The following is a 25,810-nucleotide window of genomic DNA, read 5'->3' as shown; positions in this document are numbered from 1 at the left end:
TGTAGAGTGCGTGAATAACGGACAGCTACTTGACAGAGACAGCAAACTAGCTCAACGACCGAACGACCAAATTCAAGCATGAGGCTGAATTAAACTGTGTGGGCCTTGAACTAATTACTAAGGAGAAATCTGGACCCCATGGCTGGACCAGTTAGGAACCACTGTTTTAGGCGATTCATTGTTCTTCCAATCGTCTGGTTGCCCTTATAAATAAGTTCCTTATAAAGAAAAATAGACAGCTTTGATGACATTGCTGGTAATTAACAGACATTTACGGGGAACGTGCCTCCTCAAATTTAGGGGAGACTCGTACCCATATAACCCATTTACATTCAGATATTGTGAGGTGAGGGTTCAAAGGACCCCTCTGAAAATGGCCTTGCCTGTTGTTGCTTTGCCAAAATTTAGCCAACATTTGGAGTGTAATTTAGCCACCTTCCTGACAAGCTATGCTAAAATGGTACTAATAGATGACTTTGTCTAGTGGTTGTCTAGTTTCAATCTAGTCATTTATTTCGGCCTCTTATTATTTTTGCCAGTTGGGGGTACCAACGATTCTATTAGAATGGCTATAGCTACCATTGGCCTCCCCTTGTGGGCACCACTGCTGACAAAACAAGACATTTGATGACATTGCCTTGGCCCAAAGGAAATTTTGATGGGCAGTTTTCTGAAGTTTTATACCAAATGAATAATCACCTAATCAGACAACAATCAGCAGATGAATTGATGATGAAAATATAAAAAATACTCAGTAGTTGCAGCCCCAGAATAATGTGAGCAGACATGGGGTCAAAAGCTTGATTTAGTGCAAGAAAAAATGGTAATGGATAAATGAAGCGTAGACTGCCTAAATTTGACTCTTTCAAGTTGCCCTCTCAGGCGATGAGTGCTGTCAAACTTCACTATTGTGAGTGAACAGCATCAAGAAAAGGTCTGGAACGACTTTGTAGCAGAAACCCACTCAGCTCTAAAGTTACATAGTGGAGCAACTTTTTGGGCGAGCCTCCCACCCGGCCTCCGCTCAGCCTTTCAGACAGTGAGTGGGCAACTGGTGAAAGCCCAGCATTAACTGATCACAACAGATCTGGCCAGCTTAATGCAGCCCTGTTGCCCTGTGCCTTCAACTGTTAATTATCGCCAGCACATAAACAATAGTCAAGTTGCATTAACAAAATCAGCCATGGGTAATCTTTTCTTAGCAGAGCCATTATGAAGATGAATGTCACTGGGAACTATCAGTGTGAAGCAACACAGAGGGAGAGTGGGAAGGAATTATGTTTTTTTCCCCCAATTTCCTCTGTGTAGGTGTATAATGGTATCAACTCCTCTCATCTTGTAATATGTAGGGAGAGCGGAGGCATGTTGCTCCGAGGGGAAGCTCATCATTTCCCTTTGTGTTTTACAGTTTCCTCGCTGTTACTGTGGAAAAACTGTTAATGATGTCCCTGTAGTGGCGAGTGTAAGGTCTCACAACAATACAGAGATGAAGCTTTCCAGGGTCAACAGGGAAACCAACCCATGAGCACGATGATCAGTAGGGGAACTGCGGAGTTGCCATGGTGACAGAATCAGATGTAATGATCTTGATTATAAAACCAGTAAATTATGTACACTCTGCACGTTGTAAATCTGTACATTTGACAGAGCCACTGTGTCATTCTGACGCAGGGCCTCAAATCATGAGGCTGCACTGCTGTCTCCACTCACTTTTAATTGCTTCCAGGCGCAGAGAGGGTGTCAGCCTCTCTTCCCCCATTTCTTTCTTGTGATAAGCTATCTCAGCAGATGTCTGGAGCTGGTTAGAAACTGTGTTACTGCGGCTGTGTCTCTGCACTGTGACCCTCTAAACCCTGGCCTGACTGAACTTGAGCAGGGAACACTGGGAAACACAAACCTCGAGGCCTGGCCCTTGTTAGAGGTCAGAGAAGCTGGGGTTGGGGTTATCACATGTGCTCAGCATCATTTTCTCTCTCTCCTCTCTCTAGCTGGGGACCATCAGATATGGTGTATGCTTTGCTTCGGGCTTTTTACAGCTCCTGCCATAAATTCAATAGCTTTCAGATGCTTTTGATATCCTATTGTCTTTTGCTGCTATGATACTTCACAAAGGCCGACAGCATGAACTTAGACTGCTGCTCTTTTTAATGTCGTCTTACTGTCTGTGGACCCATCCGCTGTTTGTTCAGAGTTTTTGTCCATCCCCTGCAGGGTTTAGTCATCTCCCTTCTTTGAACCCCTCTCTGCTCCTTGTCTCTTCCCTCTGTTTAACCCCCCATCCTGCCAGGCTCAGATCTCCTTACACTCTCCAGTCTTTCATGTGGATAGGAGTGGGAGGAGACGATGGGGAAATTGGCCACCCTTGGATCACTCACACATGCTCGATGCCTGTAAAATGTATGGCGAGACATTTGAGAGAAAGATTACAGAGGAAATGTTGTCTCTGTGGTGAATAAACACAAACAGACAAGTCAGAGGTTTCTTTGTTTGCAGGATCCATAAACAACGTATTTCACCTTAACTTGTGTGCACTGGCAGCGATGGCATGTCGTGAGCGTGAGTTGCTTAGCTCTGAGGTTAGCCTTTTCTCAGACACACTGACTGTGGTTTGTGCACTGGAGAGTCGGGGACATTTTTCCTCAGCTCATTTTCATTGATCGGTACAGTGGCTACTATTGCATTTCTGAGGGAAAGTAACTGAATGAATAAAGTGCAGAGAAGCTCAATCGCTTTAAGTATTTAAAACTGAGGGAATTTATTCTGGCTTTGCCTTTGAAGACGGTACACTCACAAAATGGGCCACGCTGTGTCAGTGTGGCTCTTGCAGTCTGGCTCTTAACTGCTGAGTACACTTGATAAGATCTTCCTCTGTGGCTCACATAAGGAACACTGAAATGAGGTCAGTGTTGTCTTCTGATGAACAACAAATTCACAAACTCAATACAAGCTCTCTGAAAATTGCATTTTCTTGGAAACAAACGGTTGTTTAGTTATCAGCTTTGTCACACTCAACTGAAGATTGGTGTGAAACAGCAGCTGTATGCGAACAATAATAAGCCTTGACAGTGAGTCTTAGTGGGACAGAGTGTTTCTCCATCTGTAGGAGAGTGGTGATTGAGGGTCGGAGGTCGGGTCGAGGGCAAAGAGATGGATGGGGAGGTATGAGTGAACCCTGCACAGATAAAACACTCCAGACACACAGCTCAGAGGAAGAGCTATCTCAGGACTCAGGAAGGGCGGTAGGGTTTGGTGGATGAGGCAGGATGGGAATGGGGGACAAGACAGAAAAAACAAACAGTCCCGAGCAAGGATCTTCCCCTCTACAAAGGCTTAAAGTGGATGTCCGGTCCTGACTTGCCCCCCCCCAGCTTACTTCCCATGTCCTCCTGACACCACTTTGCAGCAGCCGGCCTGCAACCGGTCTGGGGTATTTTTCACATCCACCGGTCTGACCTCTGCTGTCTGCTTTGCATCAGAGTGTGCTGGTCATGTGATTGGATGCACAGCTCAAACATAAAAACCATGGTCTGCTTGACATAAACAGAACAGTGCGTCTTTTATAGTATGGCTCACAGCTGCACAGCTGTGTTTGAAGAGGAAGGCTATTTATACATCCACCCTTTGTTTTATGTCTTCGTTTACTTCTTCTCTCCTGGTGTTGACATGTCTGCCTCCAGCCCTCCATCACCTCACTGACCAGCATAGCTGCCCTCATTTAATAGTCAATCAGGAGTTCTATTGCCTCGAACAAAATGCTCTTTTTGCACTGTTGCTTTCGTCCATAGATGAATTGATTCATTGATTGTGGAGGTCTGAGCATAGAGAGTCAGGATGTACTCTGCTCTTCACTTTGACCCATAAAAACCTTATTTACCAGATCTCCACCTCCGCATTATTCCTCCTCAGACACTCATTGTTTTACCAATAACCCTCTGCTCTCTTTCTCTCCCTGTCTCTTCTCTCCAGACTCATACTCGGCAGCAGGCAGCGAGGGCAGCATCTCCACATCTGTGGCGTCCCTGCCCCCGCAGGCATCAGGCAGCTCGGCCCCCAGCTCCCCGGGCTCCAGACGCTCTGTGAGCACCCTGAAGAAGTGGCTCACAAACCCTGTCCGCAAACTCAGCGTCGGGGCCGCTGGCAAAGGGGAGCGTCAGGTCCGCAAACTTGAGGGAAAGCCTCCACCTCTTCCATCCCACAGCCAGAGCCAGGATGTGGGCAGCCCCCTGAGGCCTGATGAGACCTTCACCATTTTGCCCGTCACCCACAGAGAACTGGTGAGAAATGAAAAGTTGTTGCAAAGATGCATCTTTTTTTTCTCTTGGTCACGTGAACTAATCAAACAAGGGATGGCATGTCGGCTTTGTGCTTGAAATTCCCCTTTACACATTTAAGATGAACCACCTCATAAGTAAACTCATCAACTGGATTTATTCCCACACTGTCTTATCACAAGGCCTTTGTATAAACTGGCTCCGAAGTAAACATGCAAAGCTTCAGTCTTATATAAATTGAAACTAAAGCCAACATCCTGACGGCGGTTTGTTTACACGAGGTAGCTCAAGAATATTAGTGCAAACACAGGTTTAATGTAGAGTTGCTCGACAGAGGACTAAGTATCATGGCAGGTGGCGAGGCTGTTACATAACAGCAACACTGCTGGCTCAGCCCGCAGGAGCTCACGCCGCCATGTTCTGTGATTCATGTGCTCTCTTTTGCTGTTGCGCAGCTGCCTGTGTGTCGGAATGCTACAAACATTTTGCATCATGTTGATAGTGTGTTATTCTGACGCTGAGGATGTGTGTCTGTTTGTGTGTGTGTTTATGTGTGCGTATTTCAGGAGTGGAAAGATGGCCTGGCAAGCCCTGAGGACCTGTCACCAGCCACACTCCAGTCCCCCAGCTACATAACTGACTCGCTGATTGGCTGCACGTCACTGCCAAACACCCAGGTCTGACACCATGCAACCTTTTCTATCACCAAATATTATTTTTGTCACGTAAAAATAACATCAAGCAGAGCTGATGTTTCTGGCTTAAATACAAGTTGTAATTTTTTGACAGGATGCCAGAGTACCTGAGTGTATCCCTCTGTTTAATACAATCAGTGATTGGCAATGATGAGAATTGAACTGTGAGGAGGAAATACACTTACAGTCCATTTTAGCTGATAGTTTACTGTAGACAGTCTCTAAAGAGAGTAGCAGTAACATTCTCAGTAAGGACTCAGCCTGGTGGGGAGGTGACATCAGTGCTGTTTGCCTCCATGGCCCTCCAGCCAGATCTGGAAATGACTAACTCTGCTGCTGCGGGCGGAGTTCAACTATCAAGCAAAACAAACACACAGATGCACACAGGAGCACTGCTTCCTGCAACCACACACTCACACAGCCATGGATGCAAAGATATATAGACCCATGCATACAGACGTAGAGCACACACATGTATGGGAGTCCAAATGAATACAAGGCTCTCTCAGAGCAGATCGATGCACCACAGGGCCAGAGGGCAGAGCTTGTCAGCAACCTGTGTGATGCATGACTCACTTTCAACATGCTACAAAAGGACATGCCTGGAAATAAATAGGTTGTAGCACAAAACAGCAGATGTGATGAAAGATGACTCCTCTTGTGTGAGCTGACAAAGAACCCTGTGTGCGCATACGCTTTCATTTTTCCATCAAACACTCTGAGTCAGTTGCTTGTGGCAAAGGAACATCTCAAGTGTTCAGAAGGTCTCTTTTTTACTGTGAGGTGGAGGAATGGCAGAGACTGGGTTGCCTTAACCCTGTCGATATACGGTGAAACAATAATGATGTCTAAGCATATGAGCCTTGTGGAGTGTCTCCCGTTGGTGAATCGACACCAGAGCAATTAAATCCTAATTTCAGTCTCAACAACACATCAAAAGCCATTAATACGATTACATCAGATGGATGAGGTCAGTGCTTTGGTGTTTTTACTGCCAATCTTTAGAGAGAGGGAAACAGAGAGAAGAGAGAGGTAGAGGTAGGGAGATTAAATTATGTAGGTCAGTCATCTCCGAGCTGTGGGTTCTGTCTCTGTACCCCACATTCAGTGGCCTCATGTCCACTGTTAAATGCGTTGTTGTCTTTCCACCTTTCCTTTATGCGGTCATCTCTAATCTTACAACCTCAGCAGAACATAGTTTTTTGATTGAATGTTTCTGTGGTCAGTGGAAAGTTCTTGTGATTGTGTGTCAGCAGTTAAACAAGATGTGGTGTCAAAAAGGAAGCCAGAACTGCAGATTATAGTATTTAATAAACAGTTTTTCCCGGGGAACAATTTGTACAGTCTGTCATCTCGACCTGCAGATAAAGAAAAAAGAGACAAACAAATAACTTAGAAACCGTTTCCCTGTGAAACGGGAAAAGAAATATTGAAAAGAAACAGATGGTGCTGTGAGATCTCTTTAAAGCCCAATGCCTTGATTTGCAACACTGGCAACAGTGCTATCAAATTGCAGTTTTCAGCACTAGAGACCATGTAACCACCTCTTTCGAATGTCATCACTTGATTGAATGGGCATGTGGTTATCAACCCATAGATATGGGTTAGGAAGGGCCATCTACACCTGATAGTAGGTTCAGAAGAGTGTTATCAGTCAATTAACATTGATACAGTTTTGTTAGATTTCGTGTCTAATTTCCTTAGGTTACCTGCAAAAACTGATGGGTTAAGTTTAGAAAAAAAGACCATGGGTTGGGTTAAAATAAGTTTATTTGTCATGTAATGTAATGTAACATGGCGAACTCATGTACATCAGTTAAAATAAGTTAGCGCTGATTCTGGATGAAACACATTCTTACTCCAGCCTCGTCACATATCGACGTTTGGTCATAGACTTTCCATGTCCAGATGCGACATGCAAGGTACCCTGGGTGCGTTGGTTGTTGATGTTCTGGGATGCTGTGTCAAGTTGTGCCTGTTACATGCATTGTCTTCTTTCAAAATACTCTTCCGTTGTCACAGGAAATTTAAAGTTTACATACAAATAAACACACTACGTTGATATAACACTGCAAATTGACATTTTTTTGCCCAGCGTACGTGGTTGGGTTTAAGCAACACAAACACATGGTTGGGTTTAGGCAACACAAACACGTGGTTGGGTTTAGGAAAAAGAACAGGGTTTGGCTTTATAATTTTACGGGACGCTCACACTGCTCACACGGTTGAAAGTCTGTGTTTGTTGGACCCATCCACCACCCCTCCTGCCCACCCCACTCAGGCTTAAGTCACCCTATCTTTCACTCTTGTCCCACCACATTTACCCCTGACGCAGCTGAGTTGTGTTAAGCTATAACGGCGACTGGCTGCGTATCATGCCAACGTGAAAGAACAGCTTTGTTCATTTGTGTCTGACGCCACAAATCACTACCCAAGCACCAGATTTCGCCGATTTGGGAGTGAGACCGGGTTGGATGAAAGTCCTGTGTTAGTTTGACTCATCCACCAGCCCCACCTCCTCTGTAGATGGACTTTGTCGCTCTTTATGTTGCCTCATCTGACTTCCTATGACCACCAGAGGTTGCCGCCTGTGCTCCTAATGACAACTGACATTTTATGACAATGGTCATTTAATGACTGAATGACTATATGGCTGATAATTCCTTCTGATCCCACTAACCCATATCTATATATGAGACTGAAAACCACTGATAACACCCCTTCAGTTGAGTGATAACATACAAAGTGGGTGATGTAAGTGTGTTTGTCGTTGGCACAGCACCATATGTTTGATTTGTGCCTGCATGTTTAAGTATTGATGGGCCCTTTGAGTCTGCTCCATTCCAAAAATAAGAAATTGCCGATGGCGACGCTGGAAATTTAAAAACACATCAGCTTTAAGCATCATCAAATATTACTCAACAATTGGTGTTAAAAACATCACACGTAATGCCAGACAGAGTCACATTTCTTTATATGAAAATCTCTTTAATGGCATTTAAGGTATTCTAACAGTTAGTGGTTTGTTAGTGCTTAAAGCAGCAATGCAGAACTTATAATACTACATATAAAATACTTAAATAGATAAATATAAAATGATAAAATAAAGAAAAAAGTTTATGATTTATTGATTGTGCTCTGGGACAAGAATAAAAGCAGCAGAAGTTGTAAAACTAATAACAGTTGTTTTATTGTAAGTCATTTTTTAAGTGAGACTTAAAGCCTAAGATTTTATTACTCAGACACTTGTTCAGACTTTGAGAATAAATATGTTATTACAATTTGTTCCTTCTCTTGATTGATGGAATTGTTTGGATGGATTTTATTTTAAGGTCTTACACAAAAGCATAACTTTGGCTGTTACTGAAACTGTTGTCAGTTTTTTTTTTTTTTTCGTGGGCTTCTGAGTAGAAAAACAAAACTTGCAACAGAGGGAGACAAGGGGGGAATTTTTCCTGTGGGCTTTGCCACAGCACATCTGGAAGTGATCAAGGAGCCAGGAAGACCTGTCAGCCAGGCTGGAGCACTCCTAGTGGGGCAAGACGAGTTGGGGGAGCAAGGGTCTTTATGGAGCCTCTCTGTCTTTCCCTACACCCCTTTCTCTCTACTTCACTTTATCTCTTTCATTATGTTTCTCCCTCTCACACACATCACTGTGACAGAATAGAAAGCTCACAACTTGTAGATGTCAACAAGTTTATCATGGAGATGGCAGGTGAACAAATTGAACTAGGCCAGAGGGGAAGAGGAGAAAGTTCCGTAGGTTTTTCCATTTGCTTAAATGTCTATCTATCCAATCTATGTATTTATTTCTCTACGGGGCAGCCGCCTGCAAGGGGTGTCTGAGGGCTGTCTGCGGTGTGTGTGCAGGTTTGTGTATGTGTTTAAGGTGGGGAGGTTCTGCTTGACTAGGGATTTAGGTGAAGACAGACAGCTGCTCCTATAAGTTTACACAGTCGGAGAGTGAATAGCCTAAAAAGAAATGGTTGAGCAGCGTGGCTAAAAATAGATGGATGAACTTTGTTGGTGGATACAATTGTACAGAGACATGGCGCTGAGTCATTTTAGGGCCATATAATGCGGACAAGTGTGCTTGTTGTGCAAGAGAAATGGGTTACACAAACATGAGGGTCGTGTGCATGTATCCATTGAGTTAGTGATGATTTTAGTCATCAGCGGCATGCACAATGACTCTATATTTGCACCATGACCCCCACAGGAAATGATATCAATTCCAGGAAAAAGCATGAAAAGGAGGTCATGTATATAACGCCTGAACACAATCGATTAGATCAGAGTAACCTTGGGTTTATCCTGCATGCATCTCTGTTTGCACTCTTTACTCCATCAAGGCAGTTGTAGGAAATACTGACATAGATGTTGCTGTAGCACCTGCAGACACAGAAAAAAAATACTGTGATGTATTTACATGCAGGGTTGAATGCTCAGGTGGCAAAACAAGAAAATAGTAATTTACACATAAATCAGAAACGTAATAGCCAGCGGGCATGCAGTAAATGTATTCCTCTTCCTCTGACGCAGAAACTCCATCAAGAACCTTCACAGCTGTATTTGTCATCTCCTACAGCTATGGAGCCTGTTGCTCCTCCAACTCTTTATCTTTTAATCTCTTTCCCTCCATCTATCTGTGGCTGATGTGCACAGCACGGATCATTAACGGTGACAATCTGAATCTGATCTCCTTATCATCCAATCTCTGTTCCTCGTGTCTCTCTGCTCTTTCTGGTCACCTTGGCAACCTGCATCATTATCATCTCTCTCCTGCTCTTTATCTCCCCTTGCTTACTTTATTCCTGGCATGATCCCCATTACTGCCACTGGACCTTTGATAAACAGTCTGTCTGTCTGTCTGTCTGTCTCTGCCTCCTCAGGACACTCAGTCCACCAGTGTTTTGCCAGATGACAGCGGCTCTGTGCTGATGGACGACACCTCCAGCCAATGGTCAGCTGCGGCCGACACCGAGGAGGAGAGGAAGAGTGCCTTAGAGAAAAGCATGTATGTGTTTTGTCAGTGTAAACAACCAAGCACATATTAGCTCAAGTATATGTAACAGTTTTACCATCTATACTACAGTTTCCATCTTGTCATACTAATATTGAAATTTTTAACACACTGATGTTTAGATGTTAGTGTTTACTGTGTTCACCATCCTATATTAGCATGTTAGCATGCTACTATTTGTAGACTATCTGTAGATTTCCTGAGAAACATGTAATTTGAAACTACTTTTAGGTAAAATAGCGTCCTGAGACTGTAGGCTACACATAAAGTAAGTACTCACATTTGAGTTTTTAAGAAAGTACCAGGACATAATTCGAAGTAGTTATAGTCATATATATCAGTGTTGCTCAACCTTTTTCATATCAAGGAGAGAATTCAAAATAAGATGTCTTCTTTGTCCAGCCTGTTTCACAAAGACATAACTGACCTCAATATAACATCAATGTGAGATTTTGTCCATTTTCTCATACCTCCTCAATTCAGCCCCTGAGAAATAGCCTTCCTGTCTCACCCTGATCCTAATTTGCGATCTGAAATTGTTATTTGTCTGAAATAATCAGCTCTTGAGGTAACAGTAAGATCCCAGAAAAACCCTGAACAATTTCAGAAATTTGTCCAAGTGATCAAATTCAAGTCTGAATGCTGTGTATTTTTTCTGCTCTCAGAGCTGAGAAACCTCTGAGAAGCCTGTGAGCACAGCAAAAAAACTTCTGCTGATTTTTTCTCTTGCTTCTTATTTCTCCAAAGGGTGGTGGTGGTTAGGAGAAACAGATCATAATTTAGTAAGCTCCAAATAAGAAACTGATTTATTTCTGATGAGACAAAGAAAAGACTGTTGTGAGCAGCAAAAAAATCTTCCTCTGGGCTAAACTGATACACATTTGGTCACAGACCCCCCCATTTTACAAGTCTTTGCTTCAGGGACCTCTGTCTGAAAAGATGTTGCTTGTCAGATATGATGAAGACCAGAATTCTATAGTTGTCAACTACAGTTGAGCAGATAACTGTGGAGGAGGAGGTGAAACCTATGACTCTAACTCACATCGGGCTCACCACTATAGTGAATTAAATAATGAAAATAAACTATTCCCTATTTTTCTGGACACCCCCTGGTTTAGATCCACTGTTATATGTACGAGTTAAATGGTTGTGTTGACTTTATTAGCAGTTGCTTATTTCAGTGGCTCTCGTGTGTCCGGACATCCTTACTTGAGTCATTTGACAACTGAGCCAGCTCCATGACAACAGAACAAACCCTATTACCTGATGAAGACTGTTAGATATAGTTCAAAGCTCTGAAAAAAAGAAGATTTAAGATTATTTCTTTAAACTTTTCTTCCAGGGTAAACTTTCATGCTTAAAATTTGCATGCTTGCTGACTCTGTGGGTTACACTGATAAATAGGATTTTTTTCATTGAAAGTGTACCCGTTGAACACTGTCTCAGTTTTCCTTGTAAAGAGTAGCACATCACATTTCCAGGAAACTTCCTAGAAAATTACAACATGCAATCACGTCCTTATTAGGAGAATTATAAGGCAAACTGGGACTTGTAAAATAAAGTGTTACTAAGATTTTTGTTGTGTGCAAAATAACTTTGCTAGCATAACTCTAACACTAACCCTTCCTTATTTGTATGGTCACAGGTATGTACTGAAGGAGCTCGTCGAGACAGAGAAGCACTATGTGGTGGACCTGGGGCTCATAGTGGAGGTAAACCTCACAGTCTGCCAGCTAAGAACACACAATCTGCCCTGACAGAGAAGAAGGAACTTAGTCATCCACCCAGTCTGTCAGAGAGAGCCCTAAATCCTTATCATCACAATTCCTCCACTTTCCTCCACACTTTTGTCTGCCTCCATCCCACCGTCTCCAGTCTTAAGCAGATTTTGTGAATTATTAGCTTGAAGAGTATTATGTTGCATGGCAATCCATCTCCCGGGTGCCTTAAATAGCTGGAGATATTTTGGTTCAGAGGAGAATTCTTGCCATGTTAAAGTTAATAAAAGCTCAGAAATAGTGGGTGTGTGATTGTTGCGGTGTGTTATATTAATCTAGCTATATTTACTGGTGTTATTCTCAGCCAGGTGTTGGTTTTTGTGGGTGTGAACAGACGTCAGCTCTGTTGTTTCCTTGCAGGGCTACATGGCCACGATGCAATCCAAAGGTATACCGGAGGACATGAAGGGAAAAGACAAGATCGTTTTTGGGAACATTCACCAAATATTTGACTGGCATAAAGAGTAAGTCTCTAATTTTTTAAATGCATTTGATGTGGAAAATTTTTCTGCTTGCTCCAGTTGCATTCAAAGAGAAAGACAAACAGTGACTTGCAGAGTATTGTGTTTGCGGCTGAGTGGTGGACAAAGGAACAATAGGTCAGGAGACAAATCTGACCTTCCGTTTTGGGGATGACTGTGCTTACGTGTGTGTGTGTGGCTGTGTGTGTGTGTGTGTGTGTGTGTGTGTGTGTGTGTGTGTGTTTTCTCTCTGTAGCTACTTCCTGGGAGAGCTGGAGAAGTGTTTAGCAGAGCCAGAGAGGCTGGCTCAGCTCTTCATTAAACATGTGAGTATGACTACCGTGTAGGCACACACACGCACACACACACAAACATCAGTGGAAGTGAGTCCATTTTCTTAGCTCTAGGTAAATAGAGCTAAGAAAACATTCAGAGCTCCTGTTTATGCTATACCGTACCTCTCTCCCTTACTCTCAACTCTGCCAGCGTCTCTCCTTCCACTTCCCTGTTACTGATACGTCTCAGTCCTGGCTGTGTTTTTACAACAGTGCACACGGCAAACACTCACATACACACCAATGACACACTGGCCCATTTCCAGTCTGGGCTGGACCAGTCAGGAAACACCAGGGGAAAAAAACAGCCAGAAAAGACAACATGAATAAGGCGAGAAATAACAAACTCGCAGCTCAGCCTCTTTGATATGAAGGCTTTATTCCACCCAAAACGGCGACCTACTTCTTCCTACATGTCCTGGCGCAAGAATGAAGCAAAGCAATGCATGCAAAGAAAGATTCACTGTGAAGTACGTTGTTTTTAGAATAGAATAGAGCCTGAGCTGGTGCGGGGTCACAGGGCTGATATGGGGAGCAAAATTAGATTTATATATGTTGGTTAAGTGGTGGCACATGCAGACGGGGCAGACATGACGCGTAATTTGACCAACTTGTCTTTGCTCCTTCTCTAAAGATGATTAAGTGAAATGTCTGTGTCTTTCTTTTGCTATATTCACTCTGTGTGTGTGTGTGTGTGTGTGTGTGTGTGTGTGTGTGTGTGTGTGTGTATGTGTATGTAGCTCTTTAAACAATTCAATAAGGCTCAGCCCACTGGATAATCAACTTATAAAGCCTGCGGGGGAATAAAGAAACTTGTAACTAAATCTAAGCACGGTGTCAAACTGTGAAAACAAGCAGACTGGGAACGCGGCCCTAATGAAAAGCAGAAAGCCCAATCTGCTTTTAACAAGAGCTGTGTCACCAATGTGCAACATGTGTGCTCACTCCCACACACATGCAACATATAAACACATGTAAACATGCAGCCACGCCGGCACATTGAATGCTGCTTAGACAGATACGCATATATTTCACATGCAGCCCTCTCCTGCAGTGTTACACAATGTCCATATTCAGGTGGAGCAGCTCACTGGTCTCTAGGTTACAGAGCCGTGCAGCTTGTTGCTAGGTACAGCCTTATATCGGCAGTCTCTAAAAGGCTCCGGTTACACTGAGGGTAACCTGGGTGAATTATACATAACCTGATCCTCATCTACATGTAGCTCCATTAGGACTCTGGGGACTGCAACATCTGCACTCCCATGCCAATTAGTCACAGAAGAGTAAGCGCTAACTAGACAGAGTCGGCTTCAAAGGACTCCACCACAAATCATTATTGCTCTGCGCTGAGACAGCACCATTGTTGTTTTCTAACAGTTTCGGGGGTATTTTCATTTATCTGTAATGCAATTAAAGATATGTTGTTTCGGATATGTTTCTCTCACAGTGAAGTCTTTTTCATTTTGTGGCTCATTTATGTCAAAGGTTCAGCTGAATGATTTTGTAATGAGATGTTTGTTTGGCTTGTGATGCAGGAGAGGCGTCTGCATATGTACGTTGTATACTGTCAGAACAAGCCCAAGTCGGAACATATCGTCTCGGAGTATATTGAGACTTACTTTGAGGTGAGTGCCTTATTTTATGATTAAACAATCAATATTTACTTATTTTTATGTCTCTAAATGTCAGCAATAGTGAAAAAAATGTTTGCAAAAAGGTGACCAACAGTCTAAAACCCCAAAATATGACATTTTCAAAAATGGATTCTCACATTTTAAAAGCCATAGCAAATGTTTGGGATTTTTATATAACAAATTTAAACAGTTATTCAACTATTAAAGTTTTTTAAACTTTTCAGTTGAATTACTTATTGATTCAGGGCAAACATGTGCATGTCAATGACACGCTGGTCACCTGCCACTCGGGCCTGTAGTTAATAAGGCCTTTAATATGCATGGATGTCTAACTGTTCCTATACTATATATTATACATGTGGGTGTCTTTTCAGCTGCCATTTATTATTCAGATTGTAATCAGTTCCCTGCCTTTGACAGCAAACAGAAGACTATCAGGCAAACTGTATAGTCCCTGTGATATACAGTCTTAGAGGGATTATATTGGCCATTAGCTGCCATGTTTTATGCTGTCACTGTCATGTTAACTGGCGTCTTGTCGTGTCCGTCTTCGCTGTCAGGAGCTGCGGCAGCAGCTGGGCCACAGACTGCAGCTCAACGACCTGCTCATCAAACCTGTCCAGAGGATCATGAAGTACCAGCTGCTGCTCAAGGTGAAAAGCAGGGCACTGCTGTGCTGTTGATCACACACCAACACACACACACACACACGCACATACACACAATGTGCAGCTGTCTGACACACAGCAAGGTCAGTCACGCTGTTGTAAACATATAAGCATGCACACAAACACACACACACACACACCCCCCTCTGTGCAGAAACACTGATGGTGTATTCAATGTCTGCTCAGGCTACTTTCCAGTCGGAGGAAGAGGCAAATGACATAATGAGTTTCTTACCAGAGGATTTAAACAATCATAAGTAAAAAGCCTTTGAAGATGACCATAAAATGACACCCCTTGCATAAAACTTTGTCTAAATTTAAAACTTTGCCCTTTGGCATTCAAATGAAAGTTGGGTTCAACACCCATAAATACTCCTCCAGATGTCCTCACCTTACTCTGAGTAGTAAACCTGGAATGCTCTGGTGACCATGCTGTGTTTATTTGAGCAGGACTTCCTGAAGTATTACACCAAAGCTGGGATGGACACGGAGGAGTTGGAGGTGGGTGTCCTGATTTATAAATATAAGGTTTATAGTGATGTTCCGTGTGTGTGTAAAGTCATGTTTTTTATTAGTATTCTTGGTAACAACCTCACTTTTGTCTTTCAAACAGAAAGCAGTAGAAGTGATGTGCTTTGTGCCAAAACGTTGCAATGACATGATGAATGTGGGCAGACTACAAGGCTTCGAGGTACGTCTCAGGAATTTAAACCATCCTTCAAAGCCTTCAAAACATTTCTCATGCCAACTATTCAGCTCAAGAAACTCAAACCGTAACCACTTCCTCGGTTTGTTATGTTTATCTTTGCTGTGGTACCAGGGGAAGATCACAGCCCAGGGCAAACTGCTCCAGCAGGACACCTTCACTGTGACGGAGCAGGACAGTGGTTTCTTGTCCCGAGCCAAGGAAAGACGGATCTTCCTGTTTGAGCAGCTGGTCATCTTTAGTGAGCCAATTGATAGGAAGAAAGGTTTCTCAATCCCTGGATACATCTTTAAGAACAGCATCAAGGTGAGCACCTGCTCTGCCTCATTCAGCTCAGATCAGCTACACAGGATGTTTTAGCAAAACAGAACACCAAAAATAATGAGAAAATACATTTCACTCCCAGGTTAGTAGTTACACAAGAGATTTCCACCACACTAATTTCTGCCTCAATCAACACATCTTACATAATCCCCGAGCAGGGACATTTTAGAGGCTTGCATGTGTTAGTGAAGTATTTAACAAGCAACTTGGCAGGAAGGTCTTCTCATAGATGATAATCAGATGTGATATGTTCCAGGTGAGCTGCCTGGGGGTGGAGCCCAGCGTGGATGGCGATGACGCCCGCTTTGTGCTGACGTCACGCAACCCCGACGGGAGTGTGGTGCGCTTCCAGTTGCAGGCGTCCTCCCCGGAGACCGGCAGGGCCTGGGTCAATGACGTGGTTCAGATCTTGGAAAGCCAGCGCAACTTCCTCAATGGTAAGTGCGCCTAGATCCATAAATCATGTTTCAGCTCGGCATTTATTGACTTTGTTGTCAGCTCACAGTTGAATCAGTGTTAGTTGAGATGAGTGCTTTGTTTGACCCTGCAGTCTTGGGCTATGGAAGCCCATTGCAGCCAAAAAAAAGAGAAGATAGGAATCTCAGAATTGACTTGACCCTTAAGTCCCGTGTGATTAGGGTGAACACTGTACTGCACCTGGGCACGGCATGCTGGTCCACTTGAAAAGTTGGTCTCGAGTACGATTCATGTGTACTCCAGTACGACACACAGAGATTCAAACACCATCTGCACTGAAACATGAAGTCGACTGCTATTTAACGTGACCACAATGAGTTTTTAACCAGTTGCGAAACAGTGTCATTTAATATTAGTGGCTTTATATAAGACAGCAGCGCAGCCTGCCGCTGACAGACCCAGCTCCAGTTTTGCTGCCACCTTCAATCTGCAGTTGGAGAGCTCCACACTTGACAGCAGCAGCTTTTCCTCTGGCCAGGAGCAGAGCTTCGCCTCGCTGCTCTGACAGTCCCCGCTGATGATAGTTCCCGGGGCAACAGTGTCCATGTGTGGCGTCTTTTTCTACACTGTAGCACCACAAAATGTCATGCAGATGATGACACAGGTGTACCTGGGTACGGAACAACATTACTGATGTGAAAGCTGAGTGACAGTTGGAGGAGGTTGTACTCAGGCACAATACGAATTTTTCGTTCCTACTATGAAAACGCCCGTAATTCTAAAAAGCTACATTTTCACAAGATATATCAAAAGATATATCTAAGCTTCATAAGAACTGTCTCTGTTCCTCTGTGTCTTTCAGCCTTACAGTCTCCTATTGAGTACCAGCGACGAGAGAGCAAGTCTAATAGCCTGGGCCGCAGCATGAGGCCCCCTCTGTCTGCCACCAGTGCCCTGCGGCCCCACTCCTCCGCCTCTATTGACCGTCATAAGCTGCCCTCCCTTCACTCTCACAACACCTCCCTGCCCACGCTCTACCTGCCCAGCCAAGGCCAGGGCCAAGGACCCAGCGAGACATACTCACTGCGGGACGTAGGTTTCTTTAGCTGTCTCTTCCTTCTGCCTTACATACTGTACAGCGACACTGTTCTGCAGTAACTGCCCACTCAAACTCAGTATTTCTATTTCTGAAACACCTAAGACACCGCCAGGCCTGCTTATCTCTAAAGCTTTTTTGGCTGCGGCACTGGTCTGTCGCACAAATGGGATAATAAAAAACAGCAAATGGTATTGTGTGCATGCACTACAGTGTTGGTGAGTGACCTACCTGTTATTTGCATCTGCAGCCCACTGTGGTCCAGCCATGCCCTGCTGACCCCCACACTGTTTCTCCGTCACATGTCCAACTGGGTTTCACTGATCAGCCAAACTGTCAAGCTGTGTCAAATGGGCTGTACACACCCACCACACAAAGTGCACAGGTAGTGTATATGCATGCTAATAGAGACACAGCTGTCTAAATGGGGGCCTCAGTATTACATTCAGAATGGAATGGTTTTGCACATAGCTGAACATGGTGCTCCTGGGCTGCATAGCAGTCATTATTCAACACCAACATTGGAAAAAAATTAATGACAAAACAAGCCACAGGAAGCTAACCACCGGGGAAATAATGGGCCATTGTAAAACGACTAACAATAATTCCAATGTGCTCATTACGGGTAATTAAAAGATGAAAGACTTTGGTAAATGGTAACCATTTATTTAGACACATACAGTGAAGGGATTTGTTGAGTCATAAGAAGAGTTATTTCTCCCCCTGTTGGATGAAAAAGGAATCAATACAAATCTGGATGTTTCTGAAGGAAATAGATTACAGTGTTAGTTGTGCTTGTTTCACTTAGTTGAATACAAAGAGGGGAAATTCCCTCGTCTCAGTGATATACACAAAATGTAACATTTTCCATTTCAAGCCTGTCTGCCCTCACTTTGAGGTTTTAGCCATCTGGCCGGTCAATAATGGGAGCATCCTGTTGTTGGGCTTTACATTACCATTAGCGACGTCTCCCTCTGTCATCACTGGGCTGTTGTTGACAGGCCGGCAGTTGTTGTTTTCCAGCTCTCTTTCTGTTTACTCAGGCTGGATAGGCTTGGTACATAATAAACAGGAAGCAGGCTGAGCCAGATGAGGATGTCAGAGAGATGCCTATCAAAGGCAGATAATCGTTTCCCATACTTTTGCTGGGCCAGCGCATTTTAAGACTGTGGGTGTAAATGAGAAATAGCTGATATTATAGGTTTCATTTCTACTGCTTTAGTTTGGTATAAAGTGAAAAAACAACTGGCAAGACTTTTGTACACCTGTAGGTTAACAGACGAAGACCATGGGTTGACTGTACAAGAGCAAAGAATCCAAGCACCATGGCGTGCATTTTGTATATGACGTTTTCTGTCTATATATATATATATAGGCAGCATACTGTATGGTGCCATAATGATTTATTTAAGGAGTCGCATCAGTCTATAGTGTGACCTGATTTGTCCAGATGGGTCATACAAACTATTTTAGATGGTCTTTCCCTTTGACTTGTAAAAAAAAAAAAAAAAAAGAAAAGAAAAAAAAATGATGAAGGTCTCTGCACCGAAACATTGTTCCCCATAATGTATCATTATTCCAAGTGTAGGAGACAGCATGCGGAAGTTCTTTGCTCTTGAAAGTAAACTTTTCTTAGTAGATAAGTCAAAACATAGAAATACTTTCTATCTGTGTGATGAATGTTCCCTCTCTCCCCAGCAGAGAGCAGGAGAGGGCTGCCGAAGAGGTCAGGCTGCTGAGGCTGGGAGCCAGGCTCCAATGTCGGGCCCCTCAGCAGGACGACGCCCCAGCAACCTGGCTCAGCTGGCCGAGGATGACCTATGAACTCTGATGCTATCTGTCTCCTGGGTCAGGAGGACAGCGGCTAACGCCACAGCTGTGGAGACAAGAGGACTTGTCTACTGTGTGTGTGCCAGGCTGGACCCTTACCTGGTTCAGTCATGATTTCTGCAGGACAATGAAGGAACCTGAACATATGAAGGAATTATGGACTATAAAATCACTTTGCTCCTGTTTTTAGAGAGCCATTCAGTGGGAGGTGGTGAGACTTGGCCACCTCGAGAGTACATGAACAGCACCCAGTGGGATGTTACTGGGCTCAGTGAAAACACTCAGTGGACACTCAGTGTTATGACAATTTCTGCTTTTTACCTTTTTGAGAGTTTGTATACCATACTCGTCTCTCTTTCAAAGGGCAAGGGGAATTTGTTTGAAGAAATATCCATTCCTAATTGGGGCGGTCACTGGAGTTGCGTGTGTGCCTGTGTGTGTGCAACTAAGTGTGGATGTGTTTGAGTGCGTGAGAGTGTGCAAGGAGTGGCAGTGGCTCCTCTTGTACCCTCTGGTAAATTCCTAGATAACGTTTTTTTTTTTTCTTCTGATGCCCCATTGTGAAGACAAGGACAGCTACATTAATACATTTTGTCATTCCCCTGCTGACAACTGCTGTTTGTGTCGACAAGAATGGGAAAGGCAGAACACTTGATGTGAACACGCCACAAGGACTTTACTCACTCGAATTTCAACTGAAAGTGAAGAACTTTCTTTCTTGCCACAGCGTTGAGAGCCCCGGTATGTTCTCTTATTCTGTTTGACTGGCCCTCGTTTGATCTGGACAAAAAAGGCGTGAGGGAGCCCCCTGGAGGTTCTCTGTGGGTATGACGTCACTTCGGAATACTTTTTTGCTCTTTGGGCAACTCCAGAGGAGTTGCGAGATACAGTAGGTGCATTCAAAGGGACTGCTGTGCTGACCCAAAGTGTTGCATGCAACATCTCCTTGGTGATTGACTGACACGTTGCTACTTTACACAGATCTTTCTTTCCAGGCCGAAGTGGAGTGCTTGTGGTTTTGGGGACACTAGTCCTTAAACGTACATTGGTTTAAACTAATATGAATTGTTTTATTAGTCCACTGTTGTCATGTCAAGGCTGTGCACCATTTCTATAATCTCTGTTAGCTTTTGCCCTCATGAACTAAATACTGTACAGTGCATACCGTAAAGGCAATCACACATTTCCACTTGTAAGATGAAGAATGGCCCCGGCATGCCAAGAAGTGTCACTGTTCCAGTTGGTTAAAATGAAGGATAATATGTTGCTGGATAAACAGAGTGATGCTGATAAATCTGCATGCTCCCTCTTCCTCAGACAACAGTGCCAAAAAAACAAAACAGCAGCTCACCACTCAAATGTTTCATGCTCGTACTTATAGTTCAGTTTGCCACTACTCTTACAAAACAACTGTAGATACCTGTGTTACTATCTGGATTTTAACGCCTGAATGACAACAAGAGGAGAGCGGAGCAGATGAGGGAGGCTATCCTGTCAATATCAGGTCAGTTCTTCTCCGTGGCCAGTAGAGGTCCCCACAAGGCTTTGACTTCCAGTTAGATCATACAGCTGCACCAAAGATCAATAGGCCTCATATTTCAGTGTTCACAGTGATGCCGAAGCTGCTCAATAACCTGTCCCGAAACACAATAATAAATGACACAAAACAAACTGATAGGTGAGTGGAAGCATCTCACAGGATCCATCTGCAGTTAATGTGAACCGGCGTGTGTTCATGGGAATTACTGATCAGGCAGTTTTGCTTCAATAATACCACTACAGAGAACCAAAGCAAGGACATAAAACCAGGAGAGGGTTGGTTAATGCCATGTTTGACTGTGTAGAAACTGTTGTATCATATCAAATAAAAAGTGACTTTTTGAAACAGAGTGCAGTGTTTGTGTTTCTCTAAATGAATAATCTTCTCTTCTGTTGATTTCTTATACTGTAAATGTTTCTAACCCCTTATAATGATTAATACTGTTGCCCTTACTCATTCTCACAGTGTGCTCTTTCTTATTAAATTAACTATAGTGCAAGTATAGATTTTTTTGCTTTAGACCCCATGGAGGTCCTCAGACTCCACATTTGGGAATCTTTGACGAAGACAAAGGCAAAGCATTTTGCTTGCTGTGACATCCCCCGTGCAGAAAGTTCAAACAGGATTAAAAACAAAGAGAAGAAACCCCTGGATGAGCAGACATCTGGTTGGCTGGCCTCTTGAATAAAGCCCCATTCTGGGCAGTAAAGCAGGGCCGATCGTAACACGGCTGTGATATATGGAGGCTGGGGACGGAGGGGGGGAGAAGGGGGTATTAACTTTCACAAGGGTGCAAAATCAAAGGGAGTTCCTGTCACCACTGAGGGGGTCTCAGCAACAGGGGTCCCATTCACAGGGAATTCCTCTCCACTGCCCTCTGTTGCATCTGTTGACTCAATCTTCTCCATTGAGAGAAAGAAAACACTCATTAAAAGCCACATGACTGTGAACTTGATTGCAGCAGGCGAGACAAACAGCCCCATCAATGGATTGAGTATTTACTTTGAGGTGTGAAAATCTTTGAACAGCCCACCATGTTAGGGCTTCTTTAGGAGCTTCTTCCTTCACACCAGCAGCACAAAGAGCAGCATTTGTATTCTGAATGCAATCAAATTATCATTTAAATAAAATGTTAGATCTTAAGGAGCTCCGGGGGCATCGGGAATTCACACATTTTCTGTATGAGCTAAGAGGAGTTAACACCATTGACTCTCACTGTCAGTCATATTAGATATTCACTTCACAATCAGTCACCAAGGTGTAAGAAAATAACATTATTAGAAACAGGGAAATTGTTTTAGCAAGGACAATGTTTATTAAAATTTACATGCGGCCATAACCCCAATAAAATTGTTCATGATATTTATACATAATTTACAAAGACTTTAAACATTTAAAATGTTTGCTAACTTGGAGCAATGGTGCTTCACATTACTGCTTAAGAGCAGGCGAGATAAATCTGTAGATCAAAGACTTACATTTCAAAAAAGATCACGACCTTGAAGCTGACAAATTAGGATATGTTTTTGGAATAAAAATCTAATTAACAGCAACAGAAACATCTTTCCATTCTGAACCTGTTTTCCAGCGAAGAAATTCTAATTTTTATACAGCAACCTTTAGCTGTACTAAGGCATACATTTATTTTGAACATGATAATAAGGACAACATATTAAGGATAGCCTTCGCTCAAGCCACGTCCTTCACATGGATAAAATATTTACAAAATGAACGCTGAAAAAATTTAGATTTTCACATCAGTTGCAATTTAAACAAATCTTAAAATTGTTAAAGGCATAAAACCAGTTTGTGTGGCATCTTGGAAAGTACACTGAGTTCAGCCAAAGTGTCACAATATCACTGAAAAAGGCTTCAAGTATTCTTTAAAGGTGCCTTGCCTCAAACAGCACACAATAACTTTGATTAAAAATGGTCTCTAAATATATTTTTATGGTACTACTTGAAGTCAAAAAGTAGGGCTTTGACAACAGAAGATGTTCGGAGAGCTTGGTGCTCACCTTCTAGTGCAAACCTATGGCAGTAAGTGTGAGTCACACAGTCTGTTCATTGTTGATTTCTGAATGATGGAGCACAAAGATTACTCTCTCTTGATGTTGGTTAGCAGAGGGTCCGTGCTCTGTGAAGGCGGCCCAGACCGGCTCTTCCTGGTCTGGTGGGTCTTGACATGTTTGGAGAGGTGGTCACTCCTCATGAACCTCTTGCCGCACTGCTGGCACCCAAAGCGCTTCTCACCGGTGTGTGTACGGAGGTGCCGCTGTAGCTCGTCTGAACGGGTGAAGCTTTTACCGCAGAAGAGCCAGTTACAGATGAAGGGCCTCTCCCCGGCATGCCAGCGCAGATGTGCCTTGAGGTGAGAGGTCTTCTTGTACACTTTGCCACACTCTGGGATGTGGCAGATGTGCAGTCTCTTCTTTCCAAACTCTAACCCCCCGCCATTCGCCTGGCAGTTGGGGCACTTGCAGCGGCGGCAGCGGCGTGTGGAGCTCAGCAGGCCCTTGGAGGTGCCTTGGAGAAGAGCAGCTATCTGGGGCTGGTGGCCCAAAACCAGCTGTCTGCCTATGGAGAAGGGATGGTTGGATGGGGTCGCATTGGTTTGGGGTAGGCTCCACCATTGTTGCCCGTCGTCCACATGGCCTCCAGGCAGGTGATGCCTGGCTGAGGAGTTCTGGAGGAAGCTGGGGAAGTTTTGTCCCACACTGTTGTGCTGAGGGTAATAGGGGCCGGTGGCCTGCTGCTGCGAGGACAGCACTTTGACAGGGGAGAGTTCAAAGGAGTAGGAAGACGGAGGTTCAGCTGGAGGGGTGAGAGGCAGCTCATGGTGGTGGTGATGATGGGGGTGATGATGATGGTGACCCAGAGCAGGCTGCATGTGTCCAGGGAACTGCACCTTGGGCACCGTGAAGGTCATCTGGTGTGTGCTGAGGGCTGTGCTGGGTGCCATGTCGTTGCTCCAGAGCTGGAACATTCCTGATGTGGAGCTGACAGTGCCTTCGTAGGGGAACTGGGAGCCTTCAGAGCCCATTGTGCCTCCCACCTGCCAGGCCTGGCTACAGGTGGTGGCTAGGAAGGAGAGGGCGTTGGGTGCTCCCTCTGGAGAGGAGCTGGGCGTCCGGTCCTGTGTAGCCATACACAAACACACATCATGAGATGCATTGAAGACAACATTAAAATCTTGATTGATATTAATAAATGTTTTTTTTCCTTACATGATCATAAAATGTTCTGAATTTGGCACTTTATATTATCCAAAAAAGTTTAAAATAATTATCAATTTTTAACATTTAATTGGTTTTCTTCTGATATTTTCTAGTCACCTTGACTGTTATCCCTATTTTTAAAAATAATTTTACCACTATAACAAGTTTAATTGTCTTCACACAGACCCCCCAAAACATGTGAAGCATTTATTCATTACGCACAAGTTGCGTATTAATGAACTGCAGCTTTCGCCGCCATTAAATCAGGTAATACATCCGCGTGCAATGCGTCAAAATGATGATAATACAACAAACCTGTAAGAAGGTGTGCAAAAAGTTGTCAGTCCTTTGTATCGCCAGCGCAGCCATCTGTCCTCGCGCTCCTTCTCCACGCACCTGCAACACAAACTGCGCCGAGAGGCGACGACGCACAAAGTCTAAACTAACAGCTCGGAGCGCAGAAGAAAGAGATGCTCACATTCGGGTCTCGGATGACTCAGACAGTTTGGCAGAGTAGACTGGGAAATCCCGCGTCATTCAAGTGTCCCTCAGTCCGCGAGGTAAGTATTTTAAACGTGCTAGCAGTCCAGATAGTTTGGCGTTGAAGCAGCCGAGGGTGCCCGTCTCAAGTTAGAGGCAGAGAGGCGCGCAGTAAATCCTTGCGATCATCTCAAAGGCGCCTGAGCTGCATCTTCTCTTTATAGAGAGAAAAGATCCTCTCAACGGGGTCTCCAGTATGATGCAGGAGAGCCAGTCAATAGAGAGGAGATGTGAGGGAGGAAGGAGGGGGGATTGTTAGGTGAAGGGGTGGGCTACTCATAATTTCACTCAATTTCAACCAAATGCTGACCCCAAGAGCTGACTCCTCCTACAATTGTTCTGGAAAAAAAGAGAGGTTTCCTGTAATATCTACATTTAGAGTATCTATTTGAACTTCTCTGGACACCCCGTGTTACCTTTAAAGTCTTTAAATTCCAAATAAATCCACAGAACAAACAAACATTTCAAAGTGTTAACATTTAGTGTTTCAGCAACTTTCAATTTCTACATTTAGGACCACAAGCACAAAATGCTTAGTCTGTGAAAAGATCTAAGATTAATATAGCCAGCTTAGTCAAATGTATTTTCCACTCTGGGAGTATTTGCATACTGCTTCAACTCCACTGTGGGAATTCAAGTAAAGATAGTAAATACATGGATTTTATATTTTTGGCAACAGTCAGTGATGCAGCGTTGAATGGAAAGGTGGGCAAACTATGATCTGCAGTCAACAAACAAGAGGCAATATAAAGGATAATTGATTCAGGAAAGCATAAAAGTATAATTTCCCCTGTTGTCGTCACACATCTTGCATCACTTAATGCAACAGTAAAACTTTATGTCAGAGAGATTGATGTCAGGACAAAAATGTAGTTTAGGTTTCATTATGAAATATCTGGTAACAATACATACACACTCGCATGCACTTTTGATTTAGTTGAATTCTGCATTTTACAGTGTGACGCTGGAGTTAATCTGCATAATTCTGCTCAAGTGTGCATGGGCAGATGAGTAAATACATCGACACTAATTTAATTCATTGTTTGATTATCAGTTTTCTCCAGATGACACATAAACTTTCTGTTCTTAACGCTGCAGGCAGGCAGCTCTCCGGCCCGGCAGGCGTGAGGCTCACACACTGCGAAGACAGTAACAGTATTTTCCCTCACAAAGCTAATTGATAAAACTCAATCAAAGCCTCAGAGTTCTCACCAGTGGGTGACATGTCAAATAGGCTGCCCTGTGTGACATTCTCACATTTCAGGGTTCAAGTA

At 43.7% G+C, this 25,810-nt stretch overlaps 2 protein-coding genes across 4 annotated transcripts in view; one reads left to right on the top strand and one right to left on the bottom strand.

Annotated features, from left to right (window-relative positions):
* The window catches only part of arhgef25a (Rho guanine nucleotide exchange factor (GEF) 25a), a 57,383-nt gene extending 36,256 nt beyond the window's left edge, over nt 1–21,127 (top strand). For 2 of the 3 annotated variants that reach the window (XM_049580085.1, XM_049580087.1), the window contains 15 exons: nt 3,967–4,274; nt 4,838–4,948; nt 9,859–9,983; nt 11,635–11,701; nt 12,128–12,231; nt 12,485–12,554; nt 14,099–14,188; nt 14,758–14,850; nt 15,316–15,366; nt 15,479–15,556; nt 15,686–15,877; nt 16,152–16,332; nt 17,175–17,404; nt 17,659–17,793; nt 19,107–21,127. In XM_049580085.1, coding sequence (XP_049436042.1) covers nt 3,967–4,274; nt 4,838–4,948; nt 9,859–9,983; nt 11,635–11,701; nt 12,128–12,231; nt 12,485–12,554; nt 14,099–14,188; nt 14,758–14,850; nt 15,316–15,366; nt 15,479–15,556; nt 15,686–15,877; nt 16,152–16,332; nt 17,175–17,404; nt 17,659–17,793; nt 19,107–19,232 — 1,961 coding nt within the window. In that variant the 3' untranslated portion in view covers nt 19,233–21,127. The remainder of the gene's footprint in view (nt 1–3,966; nt 4,275–4,837; nt 4,949–9,858; nt 9,984–11,634; nt 11,702–12,127; nt 12,232–12,484; nt 12,555–14,098; nt 14,189–14,757; nt 14,851–15,315; nt 15,367–15,478; nt 15,557–15,685; nt 15,878–16,151; nt 16,333–17,174; nt 17,405–17,658; nt 17,794–19,106) is intronic. The other variant, XM_049580086.1, reaches the window with a different exon arrangement.
* A 996-nt stretch (nt 21,128–22,123) lies between these two features.
* On the bottom strand, nt 22,124–24,765 carry sp5l (Sp5 transcription factor-like). Its single transcript, XM_049580904.1, has 2 exons — nt 24,312–24,765; nt 22,124–23,914 (listed from the first exon to the last, which is right to left on the bottom strand). The coding sequence occupies exons 1-2, from the start codon at nt 24,363–24,365 to the stop codon at nt 22,877–22,879; spliced, it is 1,092 nt and encodes a 363-aa protein (XP_049436861.1). The 5' UTR covers nt 24,366–24,765; the 3' UTR covers nt 22,124–22,876.
* Between the last annotated feature and the right edge of the window lie 1,045 nt (nt 24,766–25,810).

This window comes from Epinephelus fuscoguttatus, linkage group LG7, assembly GCF_011397635.1.
Source record: "Epinephelus fuscoguttatus linkage group LG7, E.fuscoguttatus.final_Chr_v1".
In the NCBI taxonomy this organism is placed as follows: domain Eukaryota; kingdom Metazoa; phylum Chordata; class Actinopteri; order Perciformes; family Serranidae; genus Epinephelus; species Epinephelus fuscoguttatus.
Note: the sequence above shows the minus strand (reverse complement) of the source record. Positions and strands in the feature narration are given on the sequence as shown.

Bases quoted from the DNA above. Each gene is read 5' to 3' on its own strand.
- sp5l (XM_049580904.1), bottom strand. From the start codon at position 24,365: ATGGCTGCGCTGGCGATACAAAGGACTGACAACTTTTTGCACACCTTC. The intron at 23,915-24,311 runs GTTTGTTGTATT...ATGGCTACACAG, and splicing joins TTTTGCACACCTTCTTACAG to GACCGGACGCCCAGCTCCTC.